General features: G+C 35.5%; 1 protein-coding gene across 2 annotated transcripts; it reads left to right on the top strand.

The window, feature by feature from the left end:
• The first annotated feature begins 351 nt into the window (after positions 1-351).
• LOC101685207 (C-type lectin domain family 12 member B) lies at positions 352-23,488 on the top strand. Of its 2 annotated transcripts, none has more exons than XM_045072870.1 (7): positions 352-631; positions 2,428-2,529; positions 11,834-11,932; positions 15,361-15,573; positions 17,214-17,294; positions 20,478-20,586; positions 21,566-23,488. In XM_045072870.1, the coding sequence occupies exons 1-7, from the start codon at positions 541-543 to the stop codon at positions 21,579-21,581; spliced, it is 711 nt and encodes a 236-aa protein (XP_044928805.1). In that variant the 5' UTR covers positions 352-540; the 3' UTR covers positions 21,582-23,488. The 2 variants fall into 2 exon arrangements, with proteins under 2 accessions (XP_044928805.1, XP_004779780.1); XM_004779723.3 differs by having other exon boundaries at positions 17,214-17,320.
• Positions 23,489-23,732: the final 244 nt, after the last annotated feature.

Below are 23,732 nucleotides of genomic sequence, written 5' to 3'. Positions count from 1 at the left end.
ATAGGAAGGAAAAAGAAAGGGAACAATATTTTGGTGAGAACTAACTCAGTTGTGGTTTTCTGGGAGTTAGTAGTGAGTTAAGTGTTTTCGATTACAACACTGTTGTCACAGGCACATGCTGATTAACAACTTTATGTACGCAGAAATGGTGATATTTTCATTTGTATTTTTTTTCCACAGGGCCTTCTTAAGTCGGGAGGTCACTGCCATTTTCCACAAATTAAAAAAAAAAAATAAAAAAGAATCTTTATAGTTAAAATCCACATTTTTCTCTCAGGACCATTTCTTCAACTTGGTGTTTACTGGAGGAAGTTAAGAAAAGAAAGATAAGAGATGTGTGCGGAGGTGAGAATAAAGCAATTCTGAAATTCTCAGTGGCTCAGTTCTGTTTTCTGACACTATATTTTTGCTTGGTTTTTACAAAGGTAGATCATTGAACTTAGTTACCACATGCATAGATCATGCCACAGGAGCAGCTTCTGTGAAGTTCAGTGAGACATGCACCACCCCCAGTGACCAACAGTGCTGTATTTGTTCAGTATGCCTGAAGAAGTGACTTATGCTACTCTCAAATTTCCAAATGCTTCCCAGGTGAAGACATCCCAGGAGAGCTACAGTCTCAAGAGAGCAGGTAAGAGCCTCCATGTAGGATCAGACATACCAGAAAAGAGAGCTATTTAACTACACTGGTGAGTTCTCCTTGCCTTCAACTCAAGGCTGATGATTTTGATGACAGAGTGCCAGTCCATAGGGAAGTTGCTATGCCAGAGCTTAGTTTTGTCTGTCTTATTTAGCTTGTAAGATCATAGTTGGTGAAAAACAAAAATAAAACAAAACAAAACAAACATGGTGGTCTAAGCCGCTGGAAATCCAGATCTCTGGTGTCACGAAAATAACATTTCTTATGATTTTAGACAATTTTCAGATGATCTGACATACAAGCTATTATGGGAAGGAAAAACAGTAATAGTATGAACATAACTACCTAGGATTTTTATTTAACTGCTGAAAGATATAATATAGACATATGCTATGAGATTTAAAGGACCCTGGGATCCTAGTCAGTCATGGTGTGCTAAACATTTGCTTCTTTCTATGAAGGAGTAAGACTGAAGGTGTCTTATCTCTATATTATATCCTTCCAAGCCATATAATTCCAGTCTGTTTTTTCCAGGAATGCAATTCCTAGAAACTTAGAAGTAACAGTGAAACAGTAAGACGATGTTTTGGGGAAACATCAAAATTGTATTTATTGAAATGTTTGTATTGCTACAGGATACATGGTTTCTTGTGCCATCCCTGGGATTATGTTTTGTTATTTATATTTTATTATTTATATTATTTTTATTCCTTTGTATTTGTTTTCAGTCTTTTTGATCTTACTATAAAATTATATCATCTATCTATATATATATATGTATGTATGTGTATGTATGAAGTACATTTAATACACATGGAATGTACATTCCATATATATGTGTGTGTATATGTGTACATATATATAGTACACATACATATAGACACACACACATATATATGTGTACATCTATATATGTAGGCAGAGAGGCAGGCAGAGAGAGAGGGGGAAGCAGGTTCCCCATTGCGCAGAGATCCTGATGTGGGGCTCGACCCCAGGACCCTGAGATCATTACCTGAGCTGAAGGCAGAGGTTTACCCCACTGAGCCACCCAGGCATCTCAACATATGGAATTTTTACTTTATAAATTTACCCCAAAGTATTTTATATTCAAATGAGGAAGAAAAATCACTTCTAGTAACATGTCTCTGGTTATGTAATTTGAGGCATCAGGTTAGTGGATAATGTTTTAGGGACCAGTTCCCCTAAATAGGGTCCTCTTCTCTGTGTCTACAATATTGACAAAGGCATTGTATGTACTGGGGAGAAGTATTCCATACTTGCCGTCCATGGGCAACTGACTTAGAGTGCTTATAAACTGGGAGATCCAATTTACATTCTGTTGTATATTCTCCAATACATGTTTCCATATAAAACGATTTAATCTTTTTTTACACAGCAGGGTAGGTTGTCTGAATTTTATTTTAGTAAAAGATCACACAGTGTTTGTCAATTAATTAATTAATTAATTATGAGAGAGGGAGGGAGAGAGATAAAGCATGTGAGCATGGAGGTGGAAGGGAAAGGGAGAGAGAGAATCTTAAGTAGGCTCTGTGCCCAGCAAAGAGCCCCACAGGGGGACTGATCTCACCATCCTGAGATCATGACCTGAGTTGAAATCAAGAGTCCAACACTTATCCAACTGACCCACCCAGGTGCCCCAGGGTTTGTCTATTTAAAATATCTACCATCAGAATCAGCAACAGACCAGGAACACTGGTATTATCTAGATAGAGAGTAAAGAATAGAGAAGACTGACTTTTTTTAAAAAACACTTTTTTTTTTTTAAGACAATCATGAAGTTCCTGAAATGGAAATGGATGGTGAAACTGAAAATAGAGCAGGGGGAGTTGAGAGCATACCTGAGATGGCAGAGAGCAAAGCTGTGGCAGGTAAGCCCTACGTGAATAAATGTGGCCACTGGAGAAAGTTAAGAAGAGCATTTGGGAGACACCGGGACATAACAATTAGAGTTATTTTTAGAGATAAAGATGGAAAACTTTTGAGAAGGGAAATAAGGAGGATAAACAAAAGGTGATGAAAAGTCATATCCTTTACTTATGGGAAAACATCTTTTTATTTTCTTCCTCCATCCCCAGTGTTTCTGTCTTTTTCTAGATTTTTCCTATTTTACAATATTATTTCCTTCCACGTTCCTTTTCTTTATTAAAGATTTATCTCTTTTGGAAAGAGAGAGAGAGAGAGAGAGAAATGTGGGACAGAGGGAGAAGGAGAGAGAAATATCAGCAGACGCCGTGCTGAAAATGGAGCCCAGTACGGGCCTTGATCTCAGGCCCCTCTGATTACTACCTGAGGCAAAATGAAGAGTAGGTTGCTTAATTGTCTGTATCATGTTGGGGCTCTGTATTTCCTCCCATTTTTCATCATTTCATCACTCTGTTCAATTTCATGGATCGTTTTCTTTTCTTTTCTTCTTCTTTTTTTTAATATTCTTTTATTTATTTGTCAGAGAGAGAGATTATGAGCAGGGAGAAAGGGTAGAGGGAGAAACAGACTCCCCAGTAAACAGGGACCTTTCCTCTTCACAACCCTGCAACGTGGGACTTGATTCCAGGACGCTGGGATTATGACCTGAGCCAAAGGCAGATGCTTAACCAACTAAGCCACCCAGTTACCCTCATGGATGATTTTTTAAAATTATATTTTAATTTACGTAGTACAAACATGTTCCTCATATCATTTCATTTTCAATGAACTCTTTTTTTTTTCCCTCAAGTCTTCTAATATAACATTCCAGTTTCAGACATAGATACAAAATTGTATCTTACTTTTTTTTTTTTTAAAGATTTTATTTATTTATTTATTTGCCAGAAAGAGAGAGGGAGAAAGCACACAAGCAGGCAGAGAGGCAGGCAGAGGCAGAGAGAGAGGCAGGCTCCCTGCTGAGCAAGGAACCAGATGTGGCACTCGATTCCAGGATCCTTGGATCATGACCTGAGTCAAAGGCAGTGGTTTAAGCCACTGAGCCACCTACACAACCCTGTATCTTACTTTTTTTTTTTTAAGATTTTATTTATTTATCTGACAGACAGAGATCACAAGTAGGCAGAGAGGCAGGCAGAGAGAAGAGGAAGCAGGCTCCCTGCTGAGCAGAGAGCCCGATGTGGGACTCGATCCCAAGACCCTGAGATCATGACCTGAGCCGAAGGCAGAGGCTTAACCCTCTGAGCCACGCAGGCGCCCCACTGTATCTTACTTTTGAAAAATTTCATTTCAAGTCAACTTTATTGAAGTATAACTTAAATACAAAAGAATACACCCTAAACCTTAAGTGTATAGTTTATTGTACTTAATAAATATAAACCTCTGTAACCAAAATCAAGATACACAATATTTTTGTCACCCCAAAAAGTATTTTGTGTCTTTTAATCAAAAAGACAGTACCTGCTTTCTCTAACCACCTCTCTCTTTCAACCTTCACTCCCTGTTTTTACATCATGTTTTATCCTTTGGAAAGAATAAGGCTATGATGTAGCAAATATTATCATGTTTCCTGTGTGTCTGTTGTTACAAATGTATTTGGGGATATTGGATGCATTCATTTTCTATAATAAAATTTCTTAATCAGTGTTCCCAAAAAGTAAAAACAAAATACAAAAAAATTTCCCCTCTAAGTTATCCCCACCACCAATTTTAGACCGAGATAACCACTGATCTACTTTCTGTCACCCTACATTATTATGTCTGCTCTCAGATCTTATATAAATGGATTCACATGGCAGGCAGTCTTCTATGACTGGCTTCTTTCATTAAGCATAATGTTATTAAGATGAAAAAATGTTCATCATCTCTAGCCATCAGGGAGATTCAAATTAAAACTACATTGAGATATCACATTACGCCAGTTAGAATGGCCAAAATTAGCAAGACAGGAAACAACATGTGTTGGAGGGGATGTGGAGAAAGGGGAACCCTCTTCCACTGTTGGTGGGAATGCAAGTTGGTGCAGCCTCTTTGGAGAACAGTGTGGAGATTTCTCAAGAAATTAAAAAGAGAACTTCCTATGACCCTGCCATTGCACTACTGGGTATTTACCCCAAAGATACAGATGTAGTGAAAAGAAGGGCCATCTCTACCCCAATGTTTATAGCAGCAATGGCCACAGTCGCCAAACTGTGGAAAGAACCAAGATGCCCTTCAACAGACCAATGGATAAGGAAGATGTGGTCCATATATACTATGGAGTATTATGCTTCCATCAGAAAGGATGAATACCCAACTTTTGTAGCAACATGGACGGGACTGGAAGAGATTTTGCTGAGTGAAATAAGTCAAGCAGAGAGAGTCAATTATCATATGGTTTCACTTATTTGTGGAGCATAACAAATAGCATGGAGGACATGGGGAGTTAGAGAGGAGAAGGGAGTTGGTGGAAATTGGAAGGGGAGGTGAACCATGAGAGACTATGGACTCTGATAAACAATCTGAGGGGTTTGAAGTGGCGGGGGGTGGGGCGTGGGAGGTTGGGGGAACCAGGTGGTGGATATTAGAGAGGGCATGGATTACATGGAGCACTGGGTGTGGTGCAAAAATAATGAATACTGTTCTGCTGAAAATAAATAAAAAATAAATTAAAACAACAACAACAACAACAACAAAAGATTAATTCATATTGTATGTTTTCAATAGTTAATTCCTTTTCATTGCAGAGTAGTATTCCATAGTATGAATACACAAAATGTTTATCCATTCACTTGTAGATGGACATTTCAGTGGCTTCCTGATTGGGACTAGTGTAAATAAATCTGCTATGGTGTACATGTCTTTGTGTAGACATATTTTTTAAAAATCTTATTGGGTCGGGGTGCCTGGATGGCTCAGTCGGTTGAATGTCCAACTCCTTATCTGAGCTCAGGTCTTGGTCTCAGGCTTGTGTGGAACCTACTTTAAAATAAAAAAATATTTTTTTGTTTGTTTTAAAGATTTTATTTATTTATTTGACAGAAAGAGAGATTGCAAGGAGGTAGAGGCAGGCAGAGAGAGGGGGGAAGCAGGTTCCCTGCTAGGCAGAAAGCCCAATTTAGGGCTTGATTGTAGGACCCTGAGATCATGACCTGAGCCAAAGGCAGAGGCTTAACCCACTGAGCTACCCAGGCACCCCTAAAATAAAAAAAATCTTATCAGGTAAATACATAAGAGTAGAATTCTGGGTTAGATGGGTATGTTTACTTTATAAGAAACTGAAAATTATTTTCCATTTTTACATTTCCAGTAGAAATGTAAAAGATCTTAGTTTATTTACAGAACTTTTTAAGTGTTCTCACTGCTTTCATTTTGTCTTTTTTTTTTTTTTCTCAGTCTTTCATGTTGGCAGCTTTCTTCGAATATCTGGTGATATTTGGTTGCCTGTAATCATTTAAGAGTGAGATGCCAAAGGTACCTGGGTGGCTTAGTCGGTTAAACATCTGTCTTCCGCTCAGGTCATGATCTCAGGGACCAAGGATCAAGCCCCATATTGGGGTCCCTGTTCAGCAGGGAGCCTGTCTTTCCCTCTTCCACCTCCCCTACTTGTACTCTCTCTCTCTGTCAAATAAATAAATACTATATATATATATATATATATATATATATATATATATATATTTTTTTTTTTTTTTTAAAGAATATGATGCCAAATTACTTGAGAGGGGTCTCATTTTTATATGAGAGTGTATGTGTAGGCTTCATGTACTTGGGTGATTCTCTGAGAAACCCAATTGTCAATATTTGTATGTGTTTGTTTGTTTGAATTTCCCCTCTGGTTGCTCTGGAGAGGATTCCTCCAATACTCTGTCCCAGACAGTTTTCTCTCAGAATGACTATGAGAGGGTATTAAGGGAAACCTCAGTTTCCACTTGTTGTAGGAAAAAAGAAAAAAAAAAATTTCTTCTCTACCGTGAGTTTTTTCCCTACAATTTCTCCTTTACTATTCACACAGAACAGTTCATTTTTGATACTTCTGTCATCAAATGCATGGACATTTTTCCCACATCAAGCAATTCTCTGTGACAGCAGCTGCCATGTCCTACAATTCAGCTCGGTTTTATTACTATCTACCTGGAGATAATGTCAAGTTCTATAGGGTAAAATCTCAGTCTCAAAAAAGTGCTCCCACCCTACTTATTTCCTTAAAAGATTTTATTTTATTTTTTTGACAGACAGAGATCACAAGCAGGCAGAAAGGCAGGCATAGAGGGTGGGGGGGGGAAGCAGGCTCCCCACTGAGCAGAGAACCTGCTGGGGGCTCAATCCCAGGACCCTGGGATTATGAACCTGAGCCAAAAGCAGAGGACTCAACCCACTGAGCCACCCAGGCACCCCACCCCCTACTTAAAATGACAATTACAAGAAGTATGTCACCAGATTACCCACAACTTCATTCAGATTTGGCTATAAAACAGAGTTTCCCATAATCCCCTCTTGAGGTACACTTAATTTGCCCCAGCAGGTCATAAAACTCAGAGAACCATTTAACATTTACGACTTTATTAAAGAATATGATAAAGGATAGAGATAAGCAGCCAGATAAAGGATACATAAGGTGAGATTTGGGAGGGTCCTAAGCAGGGGTGGGTCACCCTCCTGATATTATGTTCACCAGCCTGGAAGCTCTCTGTACCTCATACTTTTGGGATTTTTATGGAGGTTTCCTTACATAGGCATGATTGATGGAGTTAATGACTCCATTTTCAGACTTTTTCCCTGCTCAAGAGAAGTAGGGGTTGGGGGACTGAAAATTCCAAGCTTCCTGTCATGGCTTGGTCTTTCCCATGACCACCTCTCCTCCAGGAGCCCATCCACATGCCCACTCAGACTCACTTCATTAGAACAAAAGATGCTCCTGGGGCCCTGGGTGGCTCAGTTGCTGCAGTGTCTGACTCTTGGTTTCAGCTCAGGTCATGATTTCAGGGTCCTAGAATGAAGCCCCTTCCCAGGATCTTCCCTCAGTGGGGAGTCTGCTTAAAGATTCTCTCTCTCTACCCCTCCCACCACTCGTGTGTGCATTCTCTTTCTCTCTCTCATAAATAAATAAATCTTAAAAAAATAATAATAAGAGCAAAGATTCTCCTTATCACTTAGGATTGTATAAGGGTTTAGGATCCTTGTGTGAGGAGCAGGGTCAAGGATCAAATATTAGAAGAAGAGATGCTCCTAGTGTTCTTACCACTTAAGAAAATATCAAGGTTTTAGAAGCTCTGTGACAGGAAGCAGAGCAGATAGATATTCATATAGATATAGATACAGTATAGATATATATCCTATTATCTCACAGAGGGTAACTCATTGTAACTCATTGTAGAGGGGGAGAAAATATGGGGTTAGGAGTCCATCTGAATCATATGTAAACTTTCAGATACTTTCTCAGTTTTCAGGCTTCCCTACACCTCCACTTGAGATGATAAAGTAGGAGGTTATCACCAACTTACAGAACTTCTGAGGTTTTTTTTTTTTGTTTTTTTTTGTTTTTTTTTTACTTATTTGAGAGACAGAATATTTTTGGTGGTTAACTGAGCATAATAAAAAACAAATGAAATGAGTGAAACATTAAAAAAAAAGATTTTATTTATTTATTCAAGAGACAGAGTGAGCAAGTGCAAGAGAGAGAGTGTGCAAGTAGAAGAAGAGGGAGAGGGAGAAAAGACTCCATCCACACTGAGCAAAAGCCCGATGCAGGACTTGATCCCAGGACCCTGAGATCATGACCTTAGCTGAAGGTAAATGCTTAACTAACTGAGCCACCCAAATGCAACTTTTGGGATTCTTAAATGAGAATTTTGACTTTGGTTCACTTTTCCAAGGTCCACGAGGTTACTAGCAACTTTTGTTCTCTACCTTCCAAATGCCATTATGTAGTTTTGTTTCTCATTATTTTGAATCTTGAATCTATGCATTTTTTATTCTCTATTTTATCAGAAATTTTAGGGAGAAAAAAGGTAATGGAATGAGCTCTATCTCTAAGATTAATTCCAGGCTGATTTTTAATCAACATTTCAGTCAGCCCAAATGCAATTTTATTCTGCCTTCCTTCCCATTTCCTACCAGTAAGTGCCTCTCCTAAAAGAAACTAGAAGAAATAGGAAAGACATAGGAAGTATGTCTATACCAAAACTCTTATGGGGTTCCAATGAAGGGAAGAGGTGATGCACTTGTTTGCCTCCATGTTACTTAAGAACATGGAAATTCACAGGGAAAAAAAGAATAAGAAGAGCTTAGGAGAAGATTTAAGCCTCTTTCATCCTTGGAAAGGTCCTAGCCTCTTGAGATTATTGAACTCCATAGCAGAAATATTATACCAACCTTCTTGTGTGGTCTTACAAGGACTTGCTTGCTTATCTTTCTGGTCTTAGACCATTCATTTGCAAACTGAACGAACAGGCAAAAAAGGTCTTCCGTAATTCTAAATCAAAGAAAGTACTAGACTTTATATCCAAGAAGACACTGGACCAAGTTTGTCCCTTTTTATGGAACATAGAATTAATTAACAGTTTGTCACCTGGCATGCCATTGACATATGATGGAAGAAACAACTATGCTTTCCATTAAACATAGGTGTGATGCTTCTCATAGTATTCCAAATCTTGATCTCAAACACCAGAGTAAATAAAACTAAGGGAAAACAAAAATAGCTGTTGATTTTAGGGGATCCGGAGGCCAAAGGAGAAAAAAAACCAAAAGTCCCAAATAGGTAACTGTCAGTAATATTGAATGCCTGAAAGGGACAGATAACCAAATTAAACAACCAGCATAATAAGATTTTTTTAAGACATTAAATTATGGAATCAAAAAATTTTTAATTGAAACATGACTTTGACAGCAATAACTTCAGCAGATGAGTTTAAAAAAAGAGCAAACATCATTAAGACCCAACAGGATATTCTGGAAGATCAGATAGAAGAAATTATTCAAAGTTATAAAGGTAATAAAAATCATAATAGGCTTGGATAACATATCCAAGTAATCTAATATGTAAAAAATATTTTATATTGGGGAGGGTATGTGCTTTAGTGAGTGCTGTGAAGTGTGTAAACCTGGTGATTCACAGACCTGTACCCCTGGGGATAAAAATATATGTTTATAAAAAATAAAAAAATAAAAAAAAGAAAGAATGTACCTCAACGTAATAAAAGTTATATATGACAAAAAAAAAAAAGAGGAAAAGGGACAGATATAAAAAAGGATATAAATTATGAATAATTATATATCCTCTAGAACTGGATATATATGGAGGGGAAAAAACTGCTATTCTCCCATCTTTAATTCAGAAAAGATATAAATCATCCATCCCAACAAAATAAAAATTTACCATGTACTCTTTCTAAGAAAAATACTCAAGAAAATTTCCAGACATACAAGGAATTAATCAGACCTCAGTGTAAGGGAAAATTTAGAGGTGAGTCAAAAAGTAATAGCTGATGATGGAATAAATATAATGGTAATTGTGATAATGAAAGTGCTAAATCATTTTTGCTATAAAATAGATACACTGCAAGAGAAAGTCATTAATAGTCTAGGACAAATTTTACTAAACTGTCACAGTAAAACCCAGCATTAAGAGAGAGGAGGAAAGGGAATAAAAGTACTATAAAAGTCTAGGTTGGAGAGTCTAAATTTAGCTATTCCAAAATTACAGATATTAAGAATATAATGCAAAGGAAAACATTTCCTTTTGGAAACAGCTAAAACTTTCATCCCAGGGGCACCTGGGTGGCTCAGTGGGTTAAAGCCTCTGCTTTCAGCTCAGGTCATGATCCCAGGGTTCTGGGATCAAGCCCTGCATTGGGCTCTCTGCTCAGCAGGGAGCCTACTTCCTCCTCTCTCTGTCTCTGCTTATCTCTGCCTACTTGTCTGTCAAATAAGTAAATAAAATCTTAAAAAAAAAAAATTCATCCCAATTTTTCATAGTCAAAGGAGAAAGAATGTAATAACCCATCTTAATATAAAAATAATAAAATCACAAAAGAATTTAAGAGAATTGATAAATTTAAAAGCTTAAATCAATAAATAGGAAGGTTTTGAAGAGAAAAGTTAATCTGAGACTGGTTTTATTTTTTAAAAAATCTAATAGTCAAATTAAGGAAAAATGGAAAAAGCAAAAGTATCAGATATCAAGTTAGGGCCACCTGGTTGGCTCAGTTGGTTAAGTGTCTGACTCTTGGTTTCAGCTCAGATTGTGATCTCAGGGTCCTAGGTTCAAGTCCCATGTTGGGCTCCCCACTCAGTGGGGAGTCTGCTTGTGATTCTTTCTCTCTCTGTCTCCCTCTGTCTCCCTTTCCCCATGTTCTCTCTCTGCTCTAAAATAATAAATAAATCTTTTTAAAAAAGGAATATGCTTAAATAAGTAACTAAAATGGGAGAGAATAGGGGAAGCTGGGTAGCTCAGTGGGTTAAGGCCTCTGTCTTTGGCTCAGGTCATGATCCCAGGACCCTGGAATCTAGCCCCACATCAGGCCCTTTGCTCAGCAGGGAGCCTGATCCCACCCCCCACACCTCCCCCACCACCCCCACCGCCTGCAACTCTCCTTACTTGTGATGTCTGTCAAATAAATAAATAAAATCTTTATTAAAAAAAAATGGAGCACACCCCAGAAATCCCGTATCCACTTCCACTCATTTAATAAATAAATAAATAAATAAATAAATAAATAAAATGGGAGAGAATAAATATGTGTAAAGCTCCAACCTCTGTAACTTCATGGCAATAAATTTGATAGTCTAAAGGAAGTAGATGATTTCCTAATAATATATTCAAGAGAAAACCTGAAAGGGCAATCATCAGAATGGATTGTAAATCATATTAAATAATAGATCTCAATATTAGCCTAGAAAAATTAGGAAAGAACATCTATCAGGTGGCCAACACTGATTTCCTGGAGATGGGAAGAATGAGGAAACAGCAAGATGGGGAAGGGAGGGAAAAAACAATGCTAAAAAATGAACAAGAGAGTGTCAATGAAAGTATCCAAAATATGTCCTATGATCACATTTACTTAGAATTATTTGCTTTCAGTGTTAATTGTGAATGTAAAGATGTAGTTAATGAGGACTTTGCTTGATTTTGCAAGCAATTATTTTCATTAAAAAAATTCCAATAGTCCTATACATAAGGGGCAGGTGTGTTGGACAAGGTTATGAAAAAGGAAACAACATAAAACGTATTGCTTCATGTCATTTTTCTAAATTGGTGCTTCTTCACAGGACATAGCACTCGGTCAAAAGTGTGGTGCACTGTTGCTTTCATTTCGTTGACTGTGAACCTGGTGGTGCTGGCTGGACTGGGGACACTGGGCCTGAGGTGTAAGTTTCCACTTTTCTCTGAGCCTGTGGATTGCAAATAAATCCAAGTCCCAAGACATATCCATACAATGTTTCCAGATTAATAGAGGAGAAAATGTGTCATTACTGTAGGACCATATCATATTCATCATTGTCTCGAGGATATTTTAATGACAAATTCCTTCAGTGACAACTAAGGCTAAGGATTGTAAAGTAAACCCATTTTTCTAGAAATTATGAAATCAATACAACAAAAATACAATTAATTATAGCCTGAGAGTTTTCATGATGATTTCATATGTTTAAAGCAAATTCTCCATTCTTCATGTATTTTCTTCTTGTCTAATTCATTCTAATTGCAAACATACTTCAAAATGGTATTATCATACTTGATGTTTTTCTCTAATTCCTCCATTAATAGCCAGTTATTTTGTCCTAGGAATCACACCAATTTCAGGTGAGTATGAGCTGGTTTCATGGTGCTGTCTTTTGAAAGATAATTTCTCCCAGATGATTATTTTTTTCCTAAAACTTCTATAACTGTTCTTGACAATAGCACAATAATTGGTGGGCAGGGTTTTTTCCTCCAATATAATGCAGGCTTCATAAGAGCACAGATTATGGCTTATTCATCCTTGGTATTCTTTGAATGAATGTATTAAATGAATAAATGAGTGAATTCAGGAACAAATAGGTGAATAAAAAGAAACGAGTAGGCTTTTGAATATCAAAGCTGAAGTATCTTTATAAGAAAAGGAAAACTCTCAATCTACCCTTATTAGCAATTTGTTCCACAAATAAGAAAAAAGAAAATTGCAAGTGCTTAAAAATATATTTTCTCAATAAAGATCTAATGCATATAAATTGCCAAAACCTCAAAATACAGAGAAAGAGAAGAAACTAAAAGCAATTGCTATCTGTCAACGGGAGTTAAAGGCTATTAAAATATAAAATCAGCGTTAATATCTCTGGAGTCATAGAGTAGATATCATTTATATCAATATTTTATTTAATAATTTAAATACTCTTATTATATTACTTATCATTTTTGAGTACTAATGTTTTCCCAAGCTCTTCACATATAAATTATGGTTATATCTGTCCAAGAAACTCAAATTGCAACACATAAGGTCATGATCTCATTCAGTCTTTACCCAAATCATGTCCTATAATCATGTTTACACTCAATTTCCAGGTCAGAGAACCCAAAATACTTCTGCAATTCCGTATGGTCTGTAAGTGATCAGGGGGAGTATTTGATTATTTGTTTATACATCTATCATTTCATTTTATACTTTATGGTTTTGATTTTATTTTTTAATTAATTATTTTTATTAACCTTTAATGTATTATTTGTCCCAGGGGTACAGGTCCATGAATCATCAGGCTTACACATTTCCTCCCCAATGTCCCTAACCCACGACACTTTCCCTACCTCTGCAACCCCCAGCAACCCTCAGTTTGTTTTATGAGATTAAGAGCTTTTTATGGTTCGTCTCCCTCTTAATCCCATCTTGTCTCATTTTTACCTTCCCTACCCTCCAAGCCCCTACCCTGCCTCTCAAATTCCTCATATCAGAGAGATCATATGATAATTGTCTTTCTCTGATTGACTTATTTCACTCAGCATGATACCTTCTAGTTCCATCTGCATTATTGCAAATGGCAAGATTTCATTTCTTTTGATGGCTGCATAGTATTCCATTTATACTTTATGGTTTTAATGGCCCTTTGCCTTATGTCTTTATGTTTCTCTGCTTTGCTACATTGGTTGTGTCTTCTATTCTACTGCATTTCCCAGGCCCTATAATGAATTTTTTCTTTAAATATCAATTACTTATTTGATAATTAAAAGACTCTTTTAAGAACTCCATATTTTGGGAGCATCTTTTCTCAATCCTGGATGCTAGTGGGTAATTCTCTTCCCCCTTCTCTTCCCTCCTACAACAGTGAGTACAAAGGCATTCTGAGGAAATAGAAGGAATATTAAAATTGTTAACTTTTCTTGAGCACCCATCCTTTGTGATTTTATCTAATTTAATCCTCATAAAACTTAAACTAAAAATTAAATATTCGATTAAGTTGCAGGGTTCTCAGGTAAACTAACATCAACCTATTTTTAAAAAACCCAAAATATGTTTTAACAATCCACAAAATAAAGCAGTTATGAAGTTTTCTGAGTCTCCTGATGTTCTTAGAGACATGATCCCCATATTCTGAGTTTTTTTTTTTTTTAAATCCCAAGGTTGCCATTTACCAATTGCCCATCCTTAAATTATGGTTATATCTGTCCAAGAAACTAAAAAATTACAACACATAGGCTCACCAGTATGTTATAGTACCTCCTAACTTCACATGTGTGAATTTTCTATAAACTAACTACTGAACTGCATCATCTTTTATTTTGAGATACCTGCTTCACATGGATTTTTTTTTTTAATTTTTAAACATTTTTGGGTATTTTCTTCAACAAGAAACTAGTTCTCTATTGTGTAACATACCTTTTTATCTCAAATAAATTTCAATCTTTAAAGTACATACAGTTAGTATTTTATACATATGTAAGTATCATTTTTTAGCAATTTTTTTTAATTTTTTATTTTTTATAAACATATATTTTTATCCCCAGGGGTACAGGTCTGTGAATCACCAGGTTTACACACTTCACAGCACTCACCAAGGCACATACCCTCCCCAATGTCCATAATCCCACCCCCTTCTCCCAACCCCCCTCCCCCCAGCAACCCTCAGTTTGTTTTGTGAGATTAAGAGTCACTTATGGTGCATCAAAAGAAATGAAATCTTGCCATTTGCGACAACATGGATGGAACTAGAGCGTATCATGCTTAGCGAAATAAGTCAAGCAGAGAAAGACAACTATCATATGATCTCCCTGATATGAGGAAGTGGTGATGCAACATGGGGGCTTAAGTGGGTACAAGAAGAATAAATGAAACAAGATGGGATTGGGAGGGAGACACACCATAAGTGACTCTTAATCTCACAAAACAAACTGAGGGTTGCTGGGGGGAGGGGGTTTGGGAGAAGGGGGTGGGATTATGGACATTGGGGAGGGTATGTGCTTTGGTGAGTGCTGTGAAGTGTGTAAACCTGGTGATTCACAGACCTGTACCCCTGGGGATAAAAATATATGTTTATAAAAAATAAAAAATTATATTAAAAAAATAAGTAGAGAATAATAAGAAAGAAAAGCAAATTGAAAAAAAATAAAATAAAAATAAAAAAAATAAAAATAAATAAAAAAAAAAAAAAGTCACTTATGGTTTGTCTCCCTCCCAATTCCATCTTGTTTCATTGGTGATGCAACGTGTAAGTATTATTTTAATGAGTATTCCATTAAATTATTAAGTAATAATTGTGATATTAATATAATTTATTGGAAAACTTTGACTATGTTAAAGTCATTAATCTCCTAATATGAATTATAGATTATTGGAAACTCATCTTCAACAACAGAACAACAAATGATATTGAACAAAACAATATACAACAGTTGGAAGAAAATTTAACGCTATGCATGAATATGTATAATAATGTCTCAAATGAGCTTATCATTTTTGAAAATATGACACAAAACATATTAAAAGAGCTGACAAACTTTACCTCAGAATACTGTGAAGAGTTAATGAAGAAGGAAAAAGGTGAGTGAAATGGTCGCTTATTTCATCTAGTCTCATCCCTGACCAGATTCTCCATTTTTTCCTAGACATTTTACTGGGTTTGACATCTTAAAATATATATGAAATAAAGAAAACATGGAAATACAAATTCTTGTATTAAAAAAGCACTTTTGTCATATAGTATAGACACATAGTCACATAGTATAGTAATTAGAGGGGTATTTTAAAATATCACTCTCCTCTTTCCTAAATTCATTTTTGAGGATGAAAGGGGAGTTTTTCCCTTTCCTTTCTATCTCTTTCTTCTTCTTCTTTTTAAAATATTTTTCTTAAAAATTCTCTTTCATGCAAGGGTGCTCTTATATTTACTATGATCCTTACTAAAAGAATAGTTGTTGTGGGTTGGCTACATTGTTATTCAAAGAGATAGTTTTTTTCGTTAGATTTCTTTGAAAGTGACAAATCTGTCTGGATAGTTTAAGGGTGGAAGACCAAGATGGAGCGTATGAACATGCAACTTTCGTTTGTAAATGAGACTGGATATAAATGATAATCACAAGAATCACAGTGGAAACCTAGGCTTTGCGAGACAGTTCATCCAATTTCTTCAGAGAGGAACCATGTCCTTTCCCCTCCCGAAAATCCTATAGCTTCTCAATCACTTTTCTTCACTTTTTCCTTTCTTATCTTCTTACATAAGAAAGAAAGAGGGGGGGAGAGAGATAAAAGGAAGAAAGAAGGAAAGAAAAGCAGAAAGAAAGAAAGTCACTTCACACTATGTGTCAACACTTGGGAGACCTTCAAGAATATTAAGTCTTATGCATAACAATAATAACTATCCCTTGCCTTAAGTTATTCATGTCATGATAGAAGAAGCAAACAAGTAAACAGAAAATTACAATTCAGTGTAATGAGTGCTCATAAACATAAATATGTAATGTAAGAAACAATAGTTGAAAGAAAGAGTTGAGATTGGGTGGGGGTATAACATTCAATGCTGGGACTGGAAGCATATTGTAATAAAATTGGTGAGGGGTAGCATGGGGTGCTCAGAAATTTCAAGGTATTCAAAATGAATGGTTGACAGGAACCTAAACAAACTAATAGATAAGATTGGAGTGTCACTAGTGTTCCCATAGATAATGGGGAGGGTTTGAATTTTTCCCTACAAAAAAAATTAGACCACTTAAAGCAGAGTCTGATAGACTCTGGGTGGTGCTAAGGTTTCTGTAAAAAAAAAAAAAAAAAATATATATATATATATATATATATATATATATATATATACACACACACACACACACACACAGAGACTAGAGATGGACTACAGTCTTGCTGTAGCAATCCAAACGTTGTAGTTTTCTTTGAGTGCTTTTAGTAAGCCCTTTATCACTTTTCTTCCTCTCTATGATTTTCCTTCTTTCTTCAGATTATTCTAGATCCAAATCCCATACCATTTCAGATCTCATTCTCTTCCTTCTCTCATATTATAAGCAGTCATCTCACTCAATATGTAACTTTGGTTAATCATTTCAATAGGCAATGCAAATGGTTGTAAATTCTGATACATATGCTAATTCATAGTATATCTGTTCATACATATTATGCTTATGTATATATCAGAATCATATCTTTATAACCTTTCCTCATGTGTTTTTCAGATGTTCAATTTCACTCATGTTTGGAATCATGGATGTGGTATGGAAATGGAAGCCAAGGTCATGCCCAGATGAATATGGACAGTAAGAAAAATTGCAATAATACCCAGGTCTGTGGGATGATCTACAGAAAGTTTTTGGTATTGTTAAGATATAGGTCAGGAGAATCTGGATAACAACCTCAGTCCTTGGCTATTCCTAATAAATGGCCTCCAAGCCCTTTACCTTTTGAGCAGTTATTGGAGAATTCTGCTATCACAGGTTCAAATGCCAAGTATATACAATTATTACACTGATCTGTCCATGAGACCTGTCACAAAACGTAAGCTATAGAACTTTATTTCCTCGGGATTTCTTATTCCCTGTGTGTTCTGGTTCTTGTAGAATCAGAAAGGAGAGAGCAACGATTTATTCCAGGTATGAGGAATATTTTAATTGGCCATTGATACAAATTAAATCATGGGATTCTCTTCTACCTTAGAGTTGTCCTGTGATGAAAAATTATACTCTCAGTCATAATGTACGTGGCACAATCCTGCATATGACCTCTTATCATCACACATCATTACCTTAATTAATGTTATTAGTTAAAATACAAAGAAACAAATCAGGTAAACTTACTGCAATGCTCATGATTATTTTGTTGTTGTTTTTCTTAATATTTGAGTGTAGAAAAAAAAAACAAATTTCCAAATGTAGAATGCTAAAACCCTTATAATCCAGCACAGTATGTTTGTTTAATGTATATATAGCATGCTCCAACCAACCAGATTTTATCATCAACATTTCTTGAATGTGGTTCATGCCTCTGTGATTTTTTTCCCTTTATAGTTTTATTAGCTGAGTTATTCTGTCCCTTTCGAACTCAACTAATCCAATTCACTTCTCAAGTTTCAGCCTCATTGCTTCTTTAAAATTTTGCTTCTAAACAAGCTCAATTAATGTCTTTCTCTTTCATATTCCCCACAGCATTACATTTTTAGTTAACAGCTATGAGTGCATCTGTTCTGTTAGAGTTTTAACTCCCTGAAGGTAGAAAACATGTCTTGCCCGTTATTGTATATCCACTTATGATACTGGAAACACCTTAAGTTTGGCTGAAGTACCAGTATTTCTCAATATCTTGATTTTTTTAAAATTGTTTTTTCTTTTCTGTAGGCAAAGAGCATACTTAGAATGTCATAGAAGATATTTTTTATTATTTTAGTGTATTATTTTGCTACATTTTTAAGAGAAGAGACATCTGAATCAAGAGAAACAATTAATAGTTAAGAAATTAAGAAAAAATAAAGTTGTTTCATGCCACAACCTAATTAAAAATGAGGTATGAAGGAAAAAGCAGACTATGAGAATTTTAAGATTTTGTCTTGAAATTTTTCACAAGGAAAAACGATCAGTCATATATATGGTATTTTTGTGTTTGAGACTGATATTGAGTGTAAATTTTAACAGGTCAAATTTATGGTGCTTGTGAGAATGACATGGACATGAAATGTTTTGGGGGTTGGAGCTGAATGGGAGATGACTGTATTGAAGATTTTAAAAATTTGCCCTCCCATACTTTTATTAAACAGTCATTATCAAATATTTACTAATGATTACTATGTACTTCTACTATGTACAAGGTGAATTTAAGCCTGGTAAGTTTTGATCAATAAAAATAAAACCTATAGATTAGGTGATAATATCTAAAATAAATTAGTAGATTAAGAAAAGAAGAAGCCAAAGGATAGAATCCTAAATATCCACACTATAAATGGGGCAGGAAATTAGGAGAACTATCACAAGTGTTTAAGAATACGTGATTAAAGAAGGAAGGGGAACGAAGAAGGTGTAATACCAGGGAACTGATGGAGGGAAGTGTTTCAAGAATAATGTAATTTGAGGTGCCTGGTCAGCTCAGTCGTTAAGTGTCTGCCTTCAGCTCAGATCATGATCCCAGGGTTCTGGGACTGAGCCCCACATCTGGCTCCCTCCTTGGTAGGAAGCCTGCTCCTCCCTCTCCTACTCCCCCTACTTGTGTTCCCTCTCTTGCTGTCTCTCTCTCTCTGTTAAATAAATAAATAAATAAAATCTTAAAAAAAAAAAAAGAATGATGTAATTAACAGTGAAAACACTTCCAAGAGGCTAAACAGTACATACAAGTAATGACAAATACTATTCATTACATGCCTACTATAAGTCACAAACTGAAAAAGATGCTTTATTTAGGCACAAAACAATCTGTAGTATCAGTTCCATTATATCTAAATTTCAGGTTAGAAAACTGAAGTTCATAGAGGATAAGTAAATTTCTTAAGGTCACATGAATACGTAGCAGACCAAAGACTCAAAGCCTAGTTTGCCTACTTCAAAGCCCCAGATAGGTTTAAAAGTAAAGAGTCAGTTGACAACTAAAAAATGACCCTGTCACGAGTATTACAAATGAAGTAATATGGGGTACATGCTGATAACATTATTATTTAAAAAAAATATTTCTTAAGTTTTTACTTAAGTCTACAGCATGGAGTATATACTGAGGATATAACAAAAATCTATACCCTTATAAATCTTAAAGAAGCTTATAATCTAAGGTGAATCAAGACAATAAATCAGTAATTAGCAAGTTATTAAACTTCAATGATTCTGTTACATATACCCCCCCCCAAAAAAAAAAGAAAAGACAGTGCTCAAAGGAGATAGTGAAATGGCTTGAAATCCAAAGGACAAAGAAATGATAAAATCAATTTTAAACTCCAGATTTTCTCTTAAGCATCTTGAATGTTAATGGAAGATAAGCTATCTTTGATATCTTAAGAAAAAATTTACAGAACCAGGCAGGGTTTTCAAGACATTATTACTCACTTCAGGGCAGTGCCCAAAGAAGAGGGAAAGATTTAAAGAGTAGGTTAGAAATAGGTAAATTGGAAAAGAGTGGAGGGCCTCATTGGAAAGGTTAGTCCCAAATGAATGGGAGTCCACTCACAGTCAATGCAGAACCTCTGTCAGTACAGCCATGGTGGTGTCTGGAGGAATGGGGATTTAGCTCATCTGATGGCTTCTCTTTTTGCCTATCATCTGCTCAGTGTTAGAGTGGGATGGTGTTAAGAGAAAGCTTGAGAAGAATAAAGATTTTAAAATTTTTGAGGGAAAGGGGACAAGGAAGCAAGAAATGAAAGGATTATTGAATGGAATTTTGATGATACTAATCTGATTCTGTGGCACTTGAATTAGCTCTCAGTGGAACAAACGAGCAATAACTGATTTTGTTGTTGTTGATGTTTATAGGTGTTCTTTCGATGTTTTCCATTACCTATCCCCTGGGTGGATCTGGATTCTCCTTTCAAGAAGACAAATTGGGAAGAAGGAAGGGTTTTAAAATTTTGCATTGTGACCTGTGAGTTAACTTGCCACTTGCTTATTGTCAATACTAAAGGAAACCTAGTTTGTTAATTTTGAAGATGTCTCTCTGACAGCCACCCTCCATATGTGGTCAAAATGTGTCAAGATAGTTAAAAAAAAAAAATTCTGGGAGCCTTTTCCTGAAGCTCAGGCAATATTTTTTTCAGCAAAAAATCTGTTCTATATAGAAGGAGTTCATAGAATTAAGAACATGGAAGATAGAAATTCAGAAACTGTTACGCTTCCCTGTCCTTCTTTATACACCCCTATGCTTTCCTAAGCCCCTAAGGAATGGACAGAAGTTACAAAGACAAAGTCAAATCAAGGTCAAGGATAATATCTTGTGGAATATAAAATAGAATGGGAATCAGGGTAACCATATGATTTATTGACCAAACCTGAACATTTTGAGAATAAAAGGAATCAATATCAATAATTGCACTACAACACCAAGCATGAATCTAAAGTGCCCTGGGCATACCCAGATTTTTCAATGGCTTCTTGGGTGAAATTGTCAATGAAAGACCCAGAGGTAGCTTTGGGCCATAGACAATTGAATACTTTTTATTTATTTATTTATTTATTTATTTATTTATTAAAAGATTTTATTTATTCATTCAACAGACAGAGATCACAAGTAGGCAGAGAGGCAAGCAGAGACAGAGAGCAGGAAGCAGGCTGCCCGCTGAGCAGAGAGCCTGACACGGGGCTCGATCCCAGGATCCTGGAATCATGATCCTGGAATCAAGGCAGGGGTTTTAACCCACTGAGCCACCCAGGTGCCCCTAGACAGTTGAATTCTATTAAATTCTTGCAGTAGTGTAAGAAATCACCATAGTTATTATCACTTTGGTCTTATTTAACTAAAATAACCTGACAAGAAAATAATAAACTTTGGCAATAATAGATTAGATTCATGAGGTAACGTTATGTTTCAAACTAAAACACATAATTTTTTTTTTTCCTGGTCACAGATTTGACACTTGCTGAAAACAGCAAAGTAAAAAACACGACAATGGGACACACACCAAATACAACTCAACTCCTGGAAACAAGCAGGGTTACAGAAAGTAACCAGAGGTCCAGAGATGGGGACAGGGTCATTCATGATGGGCATTAAGAAGGGCGTGTGATGTGATAAACACTGGGTATTTTACACAAGTGATGAATCATTGAATATTATATCAAAAACTAATAATGTACTATATGTTGGCTAATTGAATTTAAATAAAAAAACAGTGAAGTATATGACATTCAAAAGAAATGACATGATTGGAAAATTTAATACCTTTAGTAGTTATCATATTTGTGAAAATAAAGTAGCTATATCAAATTTTCAATTGTAGCTAAATGCAAACATTCCTACTTTATGTATTAGTGTGCAAGATAAAGGTGACCATATAAGCTGAAACTTTGGAAAATCGATCTCAGAATCCAAGAGAAAATTTTTTGTTTTGTGACTTTAAAAACTTTTTTTGTCAAAACATTAAAAATGTCTTACTATTGGTTATAAATGTGTAGAGAAGTGGAAAAAAGTAAAATAATACTACTTAATATGTTGTAATTCCAAATATTAGAAACATTGAATATTAAATTGGTTTCTCCCATTTATCAAGAGAAGCAAGAGGAATGGTATAATCCTTTTTGTGATACAGCTTACTCTACAGATTGAACATTTTATCCATTCCTTGGCAATTTGCTATATTCCTTTCTTTCTTTTTTTTAAAAATTAAAAAAAATTTAATAAATATATAATGTATTATTAGCCCCAGGTGTACAGGTCTATAAGTCACCAGATTTACACACTTCACAGCATTCACCATAGCACATATGTCATTTTCCTTTCTAGGTTAGGATCAGCTTTTAACATTTTAGCTTTTGTGATGTCAAGACATGAAAGATTTCCAACAGTTCCTTTAATGTGAAGTTTCCTGTAGGCAGCTTCACCTCCTCCAGCATATCTCCCTTCCTCATTTTTGCCAAGAAATTATCTTCAGCAAGCTATTCCATTCTTCAGGAATTTCAAAGTCCTCCGAGACTCTGAAATGATGGCAGTATCAATATTCTCACAGTCAGCTATTTCTTCTTTCTTATTATTACCCATTAAATAATGGGTAAATATTTTTTTGTTGTTATTGAAGTATCATTGACAGTTGTTTTGTCTTTAACTCTGTTTTTTATTTAAATCACATTCTGCAAAGTCATTCACATGGTGTGGAAAAAGATCTTTTCTCTTATAAGGATATTCTGTTACCTTCTGACAAGATGTTTGAATATTTTCAGCTGCATGCTTTTTATACTATTTCTTCTAAAACTCGGCTAAAGAAATTGCTTGAGCTCCAGTTACAGCCAATAGTCTGCAAGGGTTTAAAAGCTTAAACAACTCCTTAGATTAATGAAGCTGTATTGCTGATAGAAAGCAAATTTTCATTTTTTCCCAAGATCTTATATAAATCAGGTTGATCTAGAGTATTATGTAACAGTAGAAGTGCTTTAGAAAAATGATCTTCCTAAAATATCTCTACAACTGAGAAGCAAAGACGGAAAACAACTGTATGCTTTTCTATCAATATATAAATGAAATAAGAGGTTCTCGGTGACCAATCATGGACAGACCTTGAAGGAATTGACAAGAGTGGTCATTTATCATAATGATCATCTATTACTTATGTAGCAGGGTTTTGTACTTTATGCAATTACTCACCATATATTGTAATAAATGAAAACTGAACTGTGTTGTTGCGGAATGAGTGTTAATTGAATGAACTGTGACCACTGATATCTGTATATGGGAACCATGTAAAGCAAGAACTATCTGTGTTTCCAATACAATCTGTTACTGCATGATTTGAATACCTCCATTGACTCCTGTATATTATAGCAATTTTTAAATTCAATTAACGTCTACCTTAATCTCACTATAATATTTGTATGGAATACCGGATATAGAAGTAATGACTTTGTATTTTCCCACAAGCTGCTCAGTATACACCTATAAGATATTAATTAAAAAAAATAATTTCTTATTTACTTTTAACTCAGATATTATGCAACTCAGTTAAAAATGATTCAGTGTTTGTTTAAAAACTGATTTCTCTTCAGTCTTCCTTTTATTAGTATTATTCTTTGTGCTACTGCAAA

This window comes from Mustela putorius, unplaced genomic scaffold (assembly GCF_011764305.1).
Source record: "Mustela putorius furo isolate JIRA1106 unplaced genomic scaffold, ASM1176430v1.1 tig00537227_pilon_pilon_pilon, whole genome shotgun sequence".
NCBI lineage: Eukaryota > Metazoa > Chordata > Mammalia > Carnivora > Mustelidae > Mustela > Mustela putorius.
The sequence above is the reverse complement of the archived record's forward strand: the minus strand, read 5'-3'. Positions and strand labels throughout refer to the sequence as shown.